We start from the raw sequence: 18,762 nt of genomic DNA, 5'->3' as shown, positions 1-18,762 counted from the left end.
GATTAATTGGGCATTTGTGCTGGTTGTAAACTTGCTGCTTCCCATTGAAATTCTTTACACAGTTATTGTGCTTCTGCTGAATCTAGTTTTCAGTCTCTTCTTCCTTTTCATCCATATGGATGTTGGAAAGCTCTCAGTGAGTTTTGAGTACATAAGGTCTGATGAAAGTTCACAGGACTTTTGGTACTAAATTCCCCTGGCTGGTTTTTTTTGGTTTGGGGTGGGTTTTTTTATGGCAGTTTCCCCCTCTCATTTGCTGGGAGCATCACAATTTTTGTAGCAAAACCCATAGGCTCACCCCAGGCCATTTTACTCCCTAGTCATTCCTATGACTATCGCAAAGCTAAGATGCCCAAGGTTCTCCTGAACCTATTGAGAGCTCTTGTGATTTGACCACAAGTTGTTGCTAATCTGTTTTTTCTGGAACCTGTGGAAACAGTGGTGTATTGGCTCCTTGTGAGAAAATCATACAGAGCTTATTTTCACAGAAACTCTTCTTTCCCCCATGACTCAGTTTGGCCAGACTTCCCTTACATCGTTAGTCAAAACCCATAGATGTGACTGTGGACAGCTTGGCTGCGACATCACTGACACGTTGGTGATTCTGAACTCATTGTCCCACTACATCTAAGCTCAATCCTTTCATTCCATTGCGTAGGAAAAGGAAAGAATTGAATGTTCTGTGTTGAAAGCGCATGGCTGCAGAACAGATGCAGCAGTGCCAAAAAGATTTTTATGAGGAGGTGGGGCAAGTGGCTGCATGCTGCTGGAAGTGCAAAGTGGCATGTCAACTCTTAAATGTAGGATCAGGAATGAGAAGAAGGCTTGACAGCCCCTTTAGCTAGTCTGTCATCTGCAGCCATCTCTCCTTTCTACTGTGGATTTTTGGTTCTGCAGGTTTGGTTTCAGCTGTTGGTGCCTTACCCATGAGTGCCGCACAGCAGGTACTCATGGTCAGCACTTGTACAGGGCCTGAAGTGTGCTCTGGTGCCTGGGTCTCTGCAGGGCACTGTGCAGGTTCTTGAAAGCACTGAGTGATCTGGAGTAAAGTCACACCTAGGGAGTGTTTATTGTCCAGGCTGGCTGTGGGGTCCCCCAGTCTAGCCCATCTCAGTGGGCCTCAGGCTGCACTGCAGAAGGCATTTGGCCTGTGTCACACTGGATGTCCATGTTTAGCTTCACTCCTCTTCTGTCATGCTCTAATTTTGACAGTGCAAGAAGCCCAGCAGCCATGGTGTTAAGCACTGCAGAGCTGAGTAAATAAATATGTCAATAAATAATCATATCCTGCACAAAAGAGAAACCTGGGGGAGAGACTGATGGTAGCCAGGGAGTTCTGCTGATACAGGTGGAGATTTTTATTGTTTTGTTTCTCTTAATGACTTCCCTTGGACTGATTTCTTTTCTTTTAGAGCTTTGAGGGGGAGTAGGCTGTTAGTGCTGTCCCTGAGCTTCTTCATCACACACAAGAGCCTTATATCCTCCTTTCTCAAGTAGATAGCCTTTCCTGAGCTTCTGGATGTTTACTCTTCAAGGCTCTAAAATCCTTCATGTAGTTTATCCCCTATGCCTAAATCAGGAGTTTCTTCTGTGTAAGCAAGAGCTTTGTACATTACCTAGGCTGTCCTTCCTTGGCCAAACAGGCCTCTTCTCTGCACGCTGATCTGGCCTCTGTCCTATTAGACCTTGCTTAAAAATAAAGTTGCTGTGAAGACAGTGGGAGATCAGGTGTGCACCAGCCCCAGCAAGCCAGCCAGCAGTGAGGCTGGTGCAGGTGTCCAGAGGCACTTCTGGGGGGTTGCTTGGGGTAGCATCACTCATTTCTTTTGGAGATTATGACATTCATTGCCTTCGTGGGTCATCTGGCTGTGCAAGTGTTTACATGTCTATGTGTGCCTGAGCGTGACCACATGTTTTGTATGACAGAGGTCAGTACAACCCCAAATATAGCAAACGGAATCATTGGTTCCCACACATAAACCTGTCAACACACCATATTCTCATGGAGACTGCAGCAGCTCTCTGTCTCCGTGGTCTCCTACAAGAGCCACTCACCAGTCTCAAAGGTGAATGGACCAAGAGAGACAGTTGTTTTCGGGAGAAATGAATCCACATCTGAATCCTGCACCCTGTGTCTCCTTGATGGTTTTTGCTTTGGGCCAGCTGGCTCAGTCCCACTGTGCCTGTTCTGGTCCCAGCTCATGGCCTGTTTCACATGATGCATTTCTGGGTTTATAGCCCTACTTTGGAATGCAAACCAAAAGCCACAGGTGACAGCAAGGAAAGGTTTCTGACTGTTTGCCCATAACTTTGGGGATGTTTTCTTGGCCTAAGTGATGAGGAAGATAAAGTCTGGAAGACAGGGTGAAAAATGCTCAAGGTGTGTTTCCTTGAGGAACTGAAGTCTTTTCTCTGTGCAGGTCAGGTGTGTGTTTGTGGCATGATGTGAAGGCAGGTTACTTACAGAATTGTTGCAACTCCTTAAACTGGAGGTCAGGTGATCAACCTGCAGTATCTTTTCATTTCCTAAAACACCCCATAGCCCTCAATGTTTGAGAGTGCTGTAGGTCCTGTGTTTGGTCATTCTTACTTGAAAGTGGTATGTGGCTGTCAGGAGGCCAACAAATCAGTCTGTCTCAATTTTCTGCTTTGGCAGAACCCTGTGCCCAGCTTCCCCACTTTTCTCCTTGCATCTCCATCTTCCTTTGCAGCCCAGATCCTGTGTATTCCATCCAGACCTCACCAGGGGCTTGTTTCTCTCCAGCAGGTCTGTATCCTGATGGAAATCAAATGAAAGAAGGGACCTTGTGAATAGGCAAACTGATGTTTTCAACCCATCTAGAGCTTGATCTGAGTTTCAGATTTCGTAAACAAAGCAAGGGCTGAATGTCATGCAGTGGCCTCTTTGCAAATAAAACACTTAAGAAAAAATCCTGTGGGAGTGAGAGGCTCAGCCAGAGACTCCAGTGAGCCTTGCCCATGTCTTGCCTTCACAAGTAGTGTTGTTTCTAACAAGTGAGTTATGCGAGGTGTCAGGCATTCCCTGTGGTTTCACCACACTTGCAGGCCAGTTGGAGTCACTGGCATTACAAAGTTAATATTTACAAGTGGAAAGTCATCCAGGTGGGGAGGCAGCCATCGTGGAAAAAGCCAAAATGACCTTTCCACTAGGCAGTTGTGAGAAGCCTCGAATATGCCAGTGTTGTGTGGGTGAGGGGAGCACAACCAGAGCAGCAAAGTAAACCTGATTCATTTTGGTTCCTTTTTGAGAGGCCTTGGTGCCCTCTCCCAGGAGCTAAGGTAACGGAGAGCCAGGTAGGATGGCCAGTGAAGTCTGGGGTCAGGAAGGTTGAGAAAGTCGCTCTTTCCCCTGTAAGATGGGGTACTGTGGTCATCTCCTGTTTGGAAGATGAACAGCAGTGACTTGAGCCATGCTGCCTGGAAAGCATAGCCATGCCAAGATCACCCTTCTTTCAGTTCTGCTTTCAGGATGCAGCTCTGTTAGCAGGTAGCAATCAGAGATGGAGCTTGTTGGAATCTAGAGGCTTCTGCCTTATAGACCTGCTTGGAGGTTAATTGTAGGGATGCAGACATTAGGCTGGACTACAAGGCAAACAAAGGACAGTTTCACATTTACTGCAGAGACTGTCTTGTACAGTTCTACAGAGGGAGCTTTGGGTGCTGTGGAAATGCCGTGGTTACTGTTTGTTCCACTTTGTGACTGTAGAGGACAGATGGGAAGGAGGAAGGTGGCCAGAACACATACGATGTTGCCAAACAGTCCTACCTGGCACATTGATGTGAGTAACTGCTTTTGGGCTCATCTGGCTCCATTTTGGCTTCAGGATGAGGAAACATTCCTTGGTAGCTTGCTTTCCCCATCTCCTCTGGCTGTACCCAGTGCTTCAGGAGTTCATTCAGGCATGGCATTGTAGGAGCCTCAGCATGTCACGCCTCATTTTGCGTGGTGCTGTGGGTGTTGCTGCAGTCTTCAGCTCTTTAAACAGATGTGGTGCTGCTCCTAGGTCCCCCAGCAGCCTGCAGCACAGCTCCAGCCAGGCGTTCCACACTTGCTTCAGCTCTGCTGGGCCTCTCTCCAAGAAATCTGAAAGAGGGATTTCTTCAGCAAAGCATTTGTTAGACATCCTTCAGTGTCCTCCAAAGATAAAGCTTCAAAGCAGGGCTTCTGTCAATCCCACCTGTCTGATTTCATCTTGCTCTTTCTTTCTCATCCCATCTCTGACTCCCAAGCAGACTTCCTTCTCCTCTGAGGCCCTTGGGAGTACTGATCATATGGTTGTAAAACTTCTACCTGACTTCCCTGACACCCACTTTCCTAAAATACCTTTATGCTTACATTGTGTGTAAGTTCCTTCACACTCTCATCCAGACCTTGAAGGCTTTCAGGTGCTGCCCCTGCCTCGTCTTTATTGTTTATCACCTCATTTTGCTCTTGGGACTCCAGAAGTCCTCCATGGCTTGGAGTACTGTTGCTCAGGAAGCTACATCTGGTAGGGCTGTGATCTGCCTTATCAAGCCCCAGAGACCTGACATGGGCACCACAGACTCCCAGGTTTCTCACTTTATGTTTGGAGAGCACTTTGACATCTTGGTAGAGCATTTGCAGTGTCATTTTGTGATTTCTGTGGAGGTGACAATCTTTCTGCCTGCTTTGACAGATACACTGAAAGGGGTTTACTTACTGGGGTCTGGCTCTGTTTTGTCAAGGCTGTAGACTATTAAATTGTATTCACTTGCTGTCTTCATTTGCTTTCCACTCAGTAACATTGAGGCATCCTGGAGAGAAGTTTTGCACTATTCCAGCTGTGCCAGGTTTTCCCATAAGAAGGTATCTAGGGGTTATCTTTCAGTTCAGGACTGCTGCACCTTCTCACGCCGAGATCTAGAAATTGGTGTCAGATCCAGTTGCTGCAGCATCTACAGGGAAGCGATGGGGCAGCCTCTGGTGAGATATATTTTAACCTGTGTCCTCAGATGTTGCATAGTTAATTAACTATAATGTGAAACATAAACTAGTCACATGATTAACTGAGGAAATCTGTAATATCTCTTGTCATTACTGCAGTTCATTCCAGTGGGAGATGGAGGTGACCCTGAAAGAATCTTGCACTGAGGTGTAATAAAGTATTCAAATGTAAATGTATGTATTTGTCCTGAGATTTTGCTTCATGTGCCTAAAACCAGGAATATGTCAGAGAAGCCCATAGCTTGTTATCCAGGCTCATCTGCCCCTGTGCCCACACCAAAAGGATGAATAAGAATCGTAATGTTTCTAAATTACACATAAGAAAGCTTTCAGTAGCCAGCAGACTAGCTGCCCTGGATTTAAGAAGTTAAAGGGAGAGTGAGGAAGGGAATAAAGATGGTTTGTGAGGAGAGACAACAGTATCCTGAGCCACATGCCGAAATAACCTGATCAGGCTGTGATAAGGAATAACTGCCTACACCACCTCCATGCTCAAGAGTACTAAGTAAGTCCAGGTCAATAATTTTCATCATACCTCTAAAGGAAAGTCATGATGTGCAGAATGAAATAGTAGGCAGGGTTGTTGATGCTATAAATGCAGGAAAGGGATATGTAAGAGGGCAGTTGGGGTGTTAGGGAGATAAGGGGTTTGAAGGTAATGATGGTGAGAGTGCCCTGGCCATTGCTCTGCAGGGATGTGCTTTTTGGGTGGGGATGAGAGGGAGGGAGATGGGTGCTCGGCTTTGTCCATTTGGTTTTGTTTGTGGCTATGCTGTGCATTGGGAAGTCTTGTTTTTCGTTTGGCCACAGGACATGGATCAAATATGGCAGGTTGGAGCCATGTGAATCCAGGTCTGGAGCAGTGCAGGGGACAGGCTCTGTCACATCTTACATCTTTGAGGACTGCTGTGCACTACATAGGCATTTAGAAAACTACTAATTAGGCTGAGACAGTTTTACTAGCAGGACAGGAAAAGCAGAGCAGGAAGGCAGGGAGATTTTCACCTGGAACGAAGGCCCCCTTGACATCTTATGCTCACCAGGAACAGGAAGGAGCTGAGGTTGTTGAGGTCTGAGCTCTGCTTTGAGGTTGTCTCCAAACATTTGGAGCACAAGGGAAAGAATTTGTATAGCCTCCAGGGACATAAATTTTCAGGAGGTTCTGAGAGTGCAGTGGTGCTGGGGACAATGCCTCCAAAGGAACCACACCAAGGCCACTGTGAAGAAGAGTGCTGTGCTTGAGACATGGCTATTTTGAAGGTGCAATGCATTAGCCATACCTGACAGATCCCCTTTTCATTTCCTTCTCAACCTGGGCATGTATATGGGTTTGCAGGCTTGTGCCTCTCTGGGGAGAAGTGGAAGATACTTATTTCAGTATTGTCTTGTGAGCATCATTTATATGCTGAACACACGCCATGTGCTTTCTACAGTATTTTTCAAGCAGGCACTGTCATTCTGGCAGCAGCCAGGAAGCAGCCTCTGGTTACAGAGCACTGGCAGATCTGCAGGTACTGCAGAAGGTCTGACTTCCTACTTAATACAGGGCACCAGCTTGGTCTCTTGCCACCTCAAAGGCCACACTTAAAAATCAGCAGTAAGTGCTGGGAGTAAACCAGAAGAAAACATCAGTGACTTTCAAACTGTTCCTTCTTTAGTCCCCAAAGTGTATTTTTTGCCCTTTAGGGTGAGGTGGGTGGATAGGGAACTTTACCTCATTTGCTTTCCTGAAACCTGTTAGAAGTACAAGTGAGGCGGCTGCGTGATTTGTGTGTGCATGCAGAAGAGGGCCATCTGAATTGTAAATAGCACCTGCTAAATTATTATTAAGTGAAAGCTGACGTGGGAGGAGTTCTCAGGAACAAAAAACCTCAAGTCTTTTAATAAAAGTCGTTCCAGCTGTTTTAACACTGTCCCCTAGCTGCACACTACCTACTTCAGCTCATGTAGATGCTATGGGGAGTTATGTGAGTCATATCAAGGACAGGGGAGGCCCCATTAAATCCAGTTACTGTCAGTTTTGTGAGAGCTTTAAATGACTACACTAAACTCATTATTAAAGAAAGGAACTATCCATTTTATTTAATGCATGGTGCCCAACCCTGATTCTGCTCCCAGCCCAGAGATTCACCATGCTCAGGGGTGATACAAAACTTAGACCTACACTCTTCAGGACATGTATTTAGCTGTTGCAGAGTCCCGGCTGCATCCTGGCTGGCTAATAGGTGCCTGCCCTGCACGCATGCCAAGCTCAGTTGGAGTTGCCACTTGGCTTAGTCCAGCCAAAGCTTTTGGTGGGGTAGGTGGGGCTGCTGAGCTGGGCTTCAGGTGAGCAGGAGTGCTCAGTGGGCGGAGCTACTCATCCTGAGTATCCTCACCCGCTCCACTCCTGGCAGAGTGCAAAAAGGTGAGGAGCCAGGTGCCAGCCTTGGGCATGCCAGGCAAAATGCAGAAAGGTGACTGCTGGAATCTTCCTGTAGAGAAGAGAGATGATATGAGAGGCCCAACCTTGCACAGGTTTCTTGTCAGACCTGTGAGTGGGGGGTTAAAAGAACTTTTCCCAAGTGAAACATCCCATTTTCCATCTCTCTGCAGCTTATGGCCCCTCTGCCTTTCCAAGACCCCAGGAGCAAGAACGCTCCCCAGGGGTGTCCCCACTGTCTCTGAGACATCAGTGTCACTGGGCTGGCATGGATCACCCCATTACTGCCGGCTTGTTTCCTCATGGACATTGTGGCAAGCTGTTGTCAGCCTATGTAATCAAAAGGCTGAAGGTGTAAATCATATTACAGGCTGTAATGAGGAATTTGATTCCTGTAACAAAACCGTCCGACTTTTATTCACATTTATTATTGTTCCTGCTATTGCCATGGAGCAAAAATCCTTTTTGAAAAAAAGAATATGCCACCAGCACAGTTTTATTGTGTCCCCAGGAAATTTAGGATTGTGTTTTTCTCGCATTAACTGCACAGGAAAATTTGCAATAAAAATTACTTTGCTGCAGAAGCTGCCTTTTCCTATCACCAAGCTGTCAAATCAGCCTGTAATTTCTAGGTATCGGACTATGCTGAAGAACTCACTGAGTTATTCTCCCTACAATGCGTGCCCCTAAAACCTCAAACATGAGAAAATAATTTTGGATGTAAGGAAGAAGATTGCATAGTTCTTTTTTTAGGGAAAAAAAGCAACCTTTTCTGTGATGAGATACAACCTCTGAGAAGGGCAGCACTGGCAGCAGAAGAGTCCAAAGTCCTCTCTTTATCCACAGAAGCACTGCTTCCTCCACCCCCTCCATTTTTGGGGTACCAGGGTGAGTCAGTGTTTATCCCCTGTTCCTGTCCTCTGCTGAGGCTGCCAGCAGTGTTTCAGGGACAGCAAGGGGCTGGTTGTCGATGTGGAAACCAGCCCCTAACAACAACTCGTTTCACCAAAGGGCACAGGCAGCCATCTGACATTGACAATGTTGAGTGACTGCTGACCTTGTTTTTAGCGTCAGCTGATATCAACTGGAGCCCTGCCAGTTTGCACCAGTTGAAAGTCTGTCCCTTAATGGTGGTGATTATCCTGATTTTTACAGTGGCGCTGAGAAAGTTGCAGCTGCTGCGCTTCACATCCTTGACTTTAATTTGCTATGCCTCAGTCTTCTGGTGTTATCTTTAGAGGATCGTGCGAGAAGAATGTCTCTCCTTGTTCTGCATCAGTCATTTTTTCCCTTCTTATTTTGTACGAAGAGAGATTGCTCAAGCACACTGTGGAATGAAAGCCATAAAACTATAAATTACACCTCTGCTAGGTCCACAATATGTTACCAATTACATCTGCCATATTATTCGTGTCCAGGGGGAAAACATACATCAAACCACCCCCTCTCTCCAGGCAGGTCAGTACTGTACTAGAAGGAACACCGTGATTCTTCTTAATCAGTGGAAAAACAAACATGGTTTTGGCTCACTCACATGCGATCTTTGTGTCCAGGATGACAAGTTGAGTAGCACTGCTGCGGTTCTCCGAGCTCGCCGCCTGCCACATGCCATGGCATTCGTGACAGCATCATTGCCCTGTGGAAAGGAGAGAGGAGAGAAGGTACTTAGAGGGGCAAGGAGCTGGAGGGAGTCTGAGTACCCAGTTGCAGAGACCTTGGAAATTGCTGCCGAGGAGGTTGGGGGAGCAGGGGGTAGTGGAGTTAAAAAGAATGCCAGCAAACAATCAGAAATCCCCTCAGAGCCAGGAGTCATGTCTGCAGAGGGCAGCGCGCTGTGGTTTGCAGGGCTTCCTTGTTAGAGAGAGGTCAGCAGGGTGTTGTGTTGCGTGTTCAAGCCCAGGTGAGAGTTTCCCCGTGTATCCTGATGGGGTTTTCGTTTGCTTCTGCCCCGTCCTCGTAAATTCGTCACTGCAGCAGGGATGAAGGCAGGGGTGGTGAAGCAAACTGGAGTGATTGCTTGGCTGGTTACTTCTGAGTAGTTACTCATGGTGGGTTTTGGCTCACCACACCACCTCTCTCCTGAGCACTTCCTGGCCTTTGGGCTGCTGGGAATTAACTGGAAAAGAGTGTTGGGTATGTTTAGAACTGTTTACTTGACTACTGAGCTTTGTGAGTGTGGAGTGACATCCATATTTTTATGTATGGGTGTGTAAGTTTATTTATACGTGCGTGTGAGTGTGTACACATGAGCTGCAGAGAATCTTCTGAAGAGGAGCATGAACTAGTGAAGTATGAGGAGGCCAAGTCAGATGCTGTCAGGCCTCCACATGAAGAAGTCGTCCATGTGCACTGCAGAGTTTGTTGTGGTTTTGTTACTGAAGCATTCATTCAGATTTTAACTTTTTAAAGTTGAAAACAAGTCAAGGTTATGTTTGTGCTTAATAATTCAACAATGATGCCAGCTCAGCATATTGTCTTTTTCTTCCCTAGTCATTCTGGTTTATTAAAAAGAAACGCTGATGACAGATAGAAGGGTGAAGGAGGCTGTGCCTTTCTGCTCTAACTCCTGCTGGGCACTGACTCCTTCCCCAGGAATCCCCATGGATTTGTGTTCTTCACAATACGTTTGCCCCAGCAGACCTATCCCTACCCTGGGCAGGGAAAGCTGGCAGCAAGTCAGGACTTAGCTGTCCCCTTCTCTGTGCACCACATCTTTTTCCTCTGAATAGGCACATTTTCTGTTTCAGTGGAATATTACTCAGAATCCTTCAGTAAGTCTGTCTCAGTGATACATTATTTTCACTTTGGTTATGAGGTTGTGGGGTTGTTTTTTGATGGTCTGGGGTTTTTTTAATAAAGATTTAGAAGACCACTAACTCTTCTGAAACCAAATGAGCTTGCAAAAATTAATTTTTGTCTTTTCTGTAAAAATAAAGCTATATAAGGAGCTAATTCTGCCACATGCTAATGTGTATGTTGCTTCATAATCAATGCTGTTCACTTCCAGGGGATCTGCTTTCCATTGTCACTGTGAATAAGAATAGATGAACAAAATTTTATAAATCTGGGAGCACTGAGAGCACACAGTGAAGCTCATGTTGTGTAACTCCCATCTCCAGTGTCCCTGAGCACAGAGTAGCATTGTGCACAATTCCCACTCGCAGACTTGGCAAGCAATCTGAAACATCATCTTCTGTTCTGGCTCCTCAACTTTATCTATGCACCTCCATTTTGTCACAGTGTATCATCTCCTGGTCCCATCTTGACTCTGTGCAGGCCAGAAGCTACACGGTGGTTTTATGGGAATAAGTGGAGAGCGTAAATCAGATCCACCAAACTGCTTAAGATTGGATGAGCCTGAGGATTTGAGATTTGGCTTCTGTAGTCAGAATACTTTGCGGTATTTGACATGAGTTCTTCCAGAGAGCTAGATATATTCCTGGAGACAATGGGAATAGGAGTCTCTTTAGGCAGAGGAGGTAAAAATAACATGTACATTCCTGTTATTAAAAATGAAAGGGGGGAGAGCAAGAGAGCAGAAATCTTGAATGTTAGTACAGTTCAATCCGGGGTAAGGATTTATTTTAGAGCATAATATTTTATTTGCGTCAAATACACATATCTGGAAGAACTGGCTTTTTGTGTGTGTGCATGTGCTGTATCTGAAGCTCGTATCCCATTTTCCTTTTCTGCCACTGAGCAAATGGAAAAAGCTGGGGAAGGCATCTTGACCCTGGTTTCACTCTGATGTTGTATTGCAGGTATGGCCTCGCATGTGCAAGTTTTCTCTCCTCATACCCTTCAGTCAAGTGCCTTCTGTAGCGTGAAGAAACTGAAAGTGGAGCCGAGTTCGAACTGGGATATGACTGGGTACGGCACACACAGCAAAGTCTACAACCAGAGCAAGAACGTGCAGTCCTCCCAAGCAGCCGCCGCAGCAGCCGTCAACGCCTCCCTCCAGATCCCCAATCCGAGCATCCCTTACGAGCAGACCATCATCTTCCCAGCAAGCACGGGGCACATCGTGGTTACATCTGCCAACAGCACTTCTGGTGTGGTTGCAGTGTCTGGGCAAACACTGGGCGGGCCACACAACCTGATGCGTCGCAGCACTGTGAGCCTTCTGGACACCTACCAAAAATGTGGACTTAAGCGCAAGAGTGAGGAGATTGAGAACACAAGCAGCGTGCAGATTATCGAGGAGCATCCACCAATGATTCAGAACAATGCCAGTGGGGCCACTGTAGCCACCGCCACCACCTCCACGGCCACTTCCAAAAACAGTGGCTCCAACAGTGAAGGGGATTACCAGCTGGTGCAACATGAGGTGCTCTGTTCCATGACCAACACGTACGAAGTGTTAGAGTTTCTTGGCCGTGGAACCTTCGGACAAGTAGTCAAATGCTGGAAACGTGGCACTAATGAGATTGTGGCTATCAAGATCCTAAAAAACCACCCTTCTTATGCCCGGCAAGGCCAGATTGAAGTGAGCATCCTGGCTCGGCTGAGCACAGAAAGTGCGGATGACTACAACTTTGTCCGTGCTTATGAATGCTTCCAGCACAAGAATCACACATGCTTGGTATTTGAAATGTTGGAGCAGAACCTCTATGATTTCTTAAAACAAAATAAATTCAGTCCCTTGCCCCTTAAGTACATTCGACCAATTCTCCAGCAGGTAGCAACTGCCCTAATGAAGCTGAAAAGCCTGGGACTGATTCATGCTGATCTCAAACCAGAGAACATCATGCTGGTAGACCCATCCCGACAGCCATATAGGGTCAAGGTCATAGACTTTGGTTCAGCTAGCCATGTGTCTAAAGCTGTGTGTTCTACCTACCTTCAATCCAGATACTACAGGTAAGAGACCGGGCTCATGTAACACTACTAGAAGTATTTTACCTATGGAAATTTTCCTCCATTCATTTAAATGAATGAGAGTCATCCCTTAATCCTAAACAGAGATGGCTCGTAGAAAGGCTTGTTGATGATAAGAAAAAATGATGTTGTAACCTCTTAGAGTTTACTTGCATTGAAAACCATTGTAAGTTTGTAAATAATCATAAAGTGTTGTTAAAATAGGGTTTGCCAGCTACAGTTCAGAAAGCCTTTCACTTCTATCAGTACTTTGTTCTCTCTGGAACTGTTTCCAGAAGAGGGGATGTCCATGTTTCCATTCCAAGTCAATGGATATAGGTTCTTCATTTCAGAATTACTTTAACCTAAACAATCAATCTATATTTCAAATGTGTCTTACAGTCTGTACTCATATATGAAACCAGAGGCTTTACAAGTGCAAGGTTGGCCCACAGGAAGACTGTATGGATGCAGAAGATGGTTTGTCAAGGATTAGTTTTCACACAGGCTGTGAGTCAACAGTAGTATTCTGGCTGGCTCTTGTCTGCTCTCCTCCAGGCAAGTAGACAGCCTGGCCAGGCTGGAAACACCTATGGCCACGTGGGAAGCTGTTGGTAGAGGTGAATGAGTATTGTCAGTGATTTGGTGTTGGACTGAGGACCTGTTGTTGTCTGTGGATTTCCGCTCACGGGGCTTCGTTACGTGCTAGGATGGGGTTCTGACCTCTGCAGAGGTGTGCCTGAAGTGAAATGTGTGAACCAGCTATAGCCCTCTTCAGTCTGTTGAACAGTTTCAGCAGAGCAGCCTCTTTTCATAACCCCTGGAGGGGCATCCTCGCCCTCTGTCTTGACTCCAAGACACAAAATCTCTCTGTAGATGTTCTCAGGTCCTCTCTTTGGTACCAGTCAGCTTGATTCAGCATCCTAGGGACCAAGAAAAGCAGTTCTACTGCTGCCTCAGGGGTGGGGGAAAATAGTGAACAGGGTGAAGGGAATTTGTCTTAAGATAACAGCTGAATTTAGAAATGTTCAGACCACATTTTTGTTGTTGTACTTCTGTGAAACAGGGGCAAGGAGAGAAAATGCGATCCTTCTTGATGACTGTTCTAATGAAAATCAGTCCTGGCAGCATCCACAGCTCATCAGATGGGTTACAGAAAAGCAGGGTGGTTGATCTCTTTGTAAATAGGAAAGAAATCTGTCTGCATGGGGAGGACTGGGGATGAACAATTAACGTGAGTTGATAACAGACCTCTTTCCTACTTCATAAACTTCACAGTGGCAAAGCCTACCTGAACTCTGAGCTTGGAGAGAGTTAATTTTCACAGGAACAGGAACTTCGATAGTGTAGCACTGCAGCAGCTGATTTTTATCTGCTTGTCCTTTGCTCTGAAGGAGGCCAGGAAAAAATCCCCAGCCCTAAAATAGTTTATACCTCAGAAGAGGGTTATTAAATAAGATACTCTACCTGATGACAGTCCCATTGTCCTGGAGAGACATGTTTCTGTGGTAAATATGCAAAAGCTTTTAGAGTTGCAATTACCTGACAGACTAGAAAAAAAAAAAGAAAGAGAATACAGGCATTTTGTTGCTGAGTTACCTGTGATTCTGCGTTAGCAGCCTAGGTCCCTAGCTAGGGGGGACCTAGGAGGGGTCCCTAGCTAGGAGGGGCACCCAAAATGAAATGTGTGACAGAAAGCAGAAATGAAAGAGAAAAATGGTTCATTCTCAGTGACAGACAAGGAATATTTTTGTGGCAGTCTCTGGGAAGGAAAAGGCCTGATAAAATTTGCTTTTTATATTTTAAATGTTATTCCTGCCCAGTCTGAAGTTGCAGCTTGATACAGATAATAAGTTCTGTCTGTCTAATTCCTTCCTTGTTTTCCATGCCTGAACTGGTGGGAGGAGGGGAAAAGGGGCAGCAGCTCACCAGGAAAAAAAAAAAGAAAAATCTCATTGGGTTGAATTACATCAGCAGGGGGCTGCTGATTAAGCTAAATTCAAGTCATGAGGAAAATTTACGTTCTTCTTCATTTTCTGATGGGGAAAATACAGCACAGAGTAAGACCCCTTCCACTCTAAAGTGAAGGAACTTTCATGCTAAGGGAAACACTGGGCTTTATAAAGATTTCATGTGTCTTCCATTTAATTTACACTTGTTTTGCTTACTAGAGTATAAAAGACAAGGGGGGCTGACTTCAAGAAATGGCACATTTAAGCTGGATGTGAAGGAAAAGCTTCCTCAGACTAGTCAAACCTCTCAGACTCTAAGCAGTTGTGCTAAGAAGGGACAGAAGCCCTGTGCCCCGTGCATATGAAGTAGAGGCTGGATTTCAGCTGGAGGTTTTTTATCATGGACTTTTGCGAGCAAACTCCTAAGTTGTCTCCATATTTTATTAACAACCTGCTTTTTCTTTTTCGTATCACTACTTTTGAGAATGTGATGGCCAAATCCTTTGAAGGATTGAAAGGTGTGTGGGATCCTGCTCCTTCTCAGAGCGGTGTAAGGCCCTTCCCCTTCCTGTAAATGATAGGTCTGTTTTCTTCTCCTGGAGGTAGAGGACAAAATGTCTTTAAACAAACTCTGTGCTTTTTCTTGACCTGAATCTGCATAAACCAAGAGAGCCCCATGGCTGCTTGCAGACTTTCCATGAGTGATTGGCCATTGCTGCCGTGTAACGTGCTCTGAAGATGAACGGGATCCCTTGACCAAGTTTCTTGTGGGAGGAATGGTGAATAGACTTGCTGTCATGCTGCTGGCACTGCTCAGGGGCCCTCACTGGGTGCCCCAAGCCCAGAACTGTCTCTGTCCCACCTGGGATATTTCTAAGCAAATGCTCTCTGGAAGGATGGTGGTAGCATTGAGGTGACAGAACAGGATGAAAAGTATCAAAATGTCTTTAGTACAGCAGAATTGAGCTCCCAACCTTCTTAAGCGGATACAGCCTCCTCCAAGCTAGATCTGCTGCCACAAGTGGTACTCTGGAGATTGGAGATCTGTCTCCCTTGCTCCTGACTATAGGGAGCCCATGGGAGGCAGAACATGATGGTCTAAGGTGGGGTTTGCAGGAACTCCCCCGCTGCCAAGAATCCCTCTCTGGGAGGGCAGTGCCATTGTGTCGCCAGTGCCTGCTGCAGGCCTCAAGAGAAGGGAATGAGCCCCAGCAAGGTCACACCATGGGCCCTGCCTGACATGACAAAGGACATCACAGACACAGTCTGTGGTCAGAGTAGTCATCTAAAAGGGGAGTGCTGTGAAGAGGATCATCCCTGTTCTGCTCACCCATCTTCAGCCTGTGGTGCAGAACTCCCTGTGGTGCAAAGTGTCTCTCTCATGGTATCCTTAGCCAGCGTGTGTAGGACCTGACTGGTCGCTGTCCAAAAGTCCTTTCCTTGGGAGAGGAGTCCCAGCCTGTCCACTCGGTCACCACAGTCCTTCATCTTGTCCCTTACCACCAGCTGCATCAACCTGGGCCTGATTACTGACCCTTCAGGGAGGTTTGTGGTGACGTGGCCATGGTCTGGAGGTGCCTGTGTGAGGAACTGAAGCTAAAGATGAAGGGCTGCTCTGCCCAGCTCGCAGTGCAGGAGCAGGGCTCTGCACTTGGCAGTTTTAGCCAGACATGCTTAAGCTAGAAATGAAGCCCTGTTCACAGAGTAATGGATCAAAAAGCTGTGATAGCCTCTGCATCACCGGGTATCTTCCTGGGATTTTATTTTTGTCCTTCTCCTTTTCATGCTGCAGTTGGAAGGGGAGATCATTGAGCTAGTTTCTATGATATCCATTTTGCAGAGCGTCAGAGGAATGAATGACCAGAGAGATCCCTTCTGGGTTGATAAGCCATGTATGAACAGCTTCCTGGGAAAACCCACATCCTGAGAAATACAAAGCTCAGGCTGCAACAGATGGCGCCTTTGTTAGAGCCCCCATTCATGCACCCAGGTGGAAGAGGGGGTACTGCCTTCTGGGAGGTGGGGGTGGTTGGGGTGGTAAAGAGAGAGTTGAGGTCATCCCTTGTTGGAACAAGAGTGCTTTCCTGTCATGAGGTGGCAGTGTGGGGGTGCCTGGAGCAGTCGGGCTGCTCATGGGGGCACTACCAGTTTGTTACCTTGCCCTCTTGGCTTTTCTTTGCTGTTCAGCTGAAACAGCTACTGTGTTGGCACCTCAGGGATGATAATATTTTGCTAATTAATGGTGTAATCACCTTATGAGATTTAAGTCTTTCAGAATTTGCAAAATATTGCAGATATAAAATAACGGCTGTCACCCCTTCACTATTAGCGAATAAATTCAGGTTTGGTTCCTTGTTTCCAAAAGGCTTTTGGTATGTGGCTTGTCTGGCTTGGGTTGAGATGTCTGCTTTGTAGGTAAGTGGCCTTTGATGAATGTTTGGATAACAGAGAATGAAGCTGAGTATCAGTTTGAAGAGGTGTTTATCAGTCTAGTTTCAGAGGCTGCAAGAAAATAGGCATGCATAAAGGCTACGTGCATGTTGTCAACCGCCCATACAGAGTGTGTAGTGAGGCTGTGTGCAGGCGTGGGTTTTAACTGGCTCTACATGCTTAGCTGGGTGAGTGCAGGTCTGAGGGATGCAGGGGGCTAAACTGGATCCATCTTGCCACACATGGACATTGTGCCATGACAGGTATCCATCCCTCGGCCGTGCTGACAGGAAGCCAAAGCAAGGTCGATTTCTGAGCAAAGTCACAACCTATTCCCCATTGTGTGACTCACAAATGTGTCATTCTGGTCAAAACTGCCCTTTAAATGAGGCAGTTGTAATGACACAGGGATGGGCTGTGCTTATTTGTTTACTCACTGAATTGGCATCTGGTATGTCCTTGTATAACAGTGTAATGCATTTGTATTTCAAAATCTTCTGCCATTCTGGACTTGCAAAAACTTCTCTATCTCAGATTTGACTGCTTTTGCAGCTGTGGGAGCCACATCGTTCCATTTCAGTCCTACCTGCAAAATTCACTGCTTTACTGGCTCTGCCTCGCCAAGGTAAAGCGCAGGGTGGTTTGAGAAGGAAAGTTTCTTGTGAGGACTGGAGTGAAACCACAAAGTTCATTGCTGAAGTCTAAGCTCTGTTTCACTTGGTGACGATCACGCCTGGTAGGACTGCAGGCTTGCAAAACCGGCAATACATTGCAGAAGACTTTGTGGAGGAAAGCAGACTTCAAGCTATACTATTTTAAGCAGTTGTTAATTTCTTTCCCAAGGACACTTGGAGTTTGAAGATGTTTTTTTCAGAATCGAAATTCAGCAGGATTTTTTTTTCAAAACCAAAATCAGGATTAATTGAATCTCAGTTTTATTGTACCCAGACCACCAAGTCTTGGAAGGCTAGAGACATTTAGCTGAAAGCTTTTGGCTTTGGCCCACCTTTGGAATAGTCAGGCCAGATTGGTTTTTTGGTTTTACAGGACTCAAGCAAAGATAGTTCTTTGCCAAGTTCATCTGTATATAAATCACCTCGGAGAAGGGATGGTAAATCAGCGTTGTGCTCATGGTGCATCCAACAGGAGAGTCACTCTGCCTGTATTCCCTATCTGGGTTCTAATTTAAAACAGAAAAGCCTGTATTTCAGCCTGAACAATCTCCTCAGACTAGACCCTCCCTAGTGTTTTCTTTGCTAAAACCATCTTACTATTTCCGTAGTACGTTTTATTTTGCTCTGAGCAGACATGCCAGCTCCTCCTTTATCTCATCAAAGCTGGTGATGTGCCCCTTTCTTTGAGGCGCCACAGCACCTCCCTGCCCAGCTCCAGCTCATGATGCTGGCCTTTCTCCGAGAGGAGCCCTGCATCCCTGTGTGGAGTCAGAAAGGCCATCTAACACAGGAGGGCTTTGTTTATTTATTAACTAAATGGATAAAATATTCCCAGTTACATGCCTCCAGGCCCAAGAAGATTTGTAACAAAGGGCTGTTTGCAAGGAACCTGACAGGGAGCCTTTTCCCAGCAAAGAGAAGTCTTCGGTAGACCAAGGAAGGGAGAACTGTCATGCTGTTTCCTTTTGCTTCATCTGCGTCTGAGAGGTGGAAAATCAAATATCTCAACTGAGTGCTGAGCCAAACCCTTCAGTCCCCTCTCCTCTCTCTGGCAACAGCTCCTATATGGCAAAGACAGGGCACTGACAGTAATTACTCCTGCAGATCTCAGTTTTGTCTCAGTGGCTGGAGAGGAAGGAACCTGTGTGTCCACTGGCAGGGATCAATTCATTAGGGGTGTTGTGGATCAGAGATGAGCATGTGAACAGCAGCCAGAGGCAGGTACCAGGGTCGGAAGCACTGTTCTTCCGTCAGCTGGCGCCACCCCTCGGGTGAGGGGCTCTGGGTCTGGTGTAAAAGAGCAAACAAAACCTGGGGAGAAGAAGGTAAGTGTAGTTTTCCCAAGGCTGCTGCAGCTTTTAAGCACATCAGTGATCCCCTCAAAGGCAAAGGCAGCCCTCTGGATGCAAGCAGCCCCCTTCACCCTCGGGGGCACTGCCC

At 46.3% G+C, this 18,762-nt stretch overlaps 1 protein-coding gene across 1 annotated transcript in view; it reads left to right on the top strand.

Moving 5' to 3' along the window:
- Positions 1 to 18,762, top strand: part of HIPK2 (homeodomain interacting protein kinase 2) — a 126,957-nt gene that overhangs the window by 31,702 nt on the left and 76,493 nt on the right. Inside the window, 1 exon segment of the mRNA XM_048300470.1 lies at positions 11,171 to 12,269. Within this exon segment, the coding sequence (XP_048156427.1) occupies positions 11,171 to 12,269 (1,099 nt within the window).

The sequence above is a fragment of the Corvus hawaiiensis genome, chromosome 4, assembly GCF_020740725.1.
Source record: "Corvus hawaiiensis isolate bCorHaw1 chromosome 4, bCorHaw1.pri.cur, whole genome shotgun sequence".
Lineage (NCBI taxonomy): Eukaryota > Metazoa > Chordata > Aves > Passeriformes > Corvidae > Corvus > Corvus hawaiiensis.
Note: the sequence above shows the minus strand (reverse complement) of the source record. Positions and strands in the feature narration are given on the sequence as shown.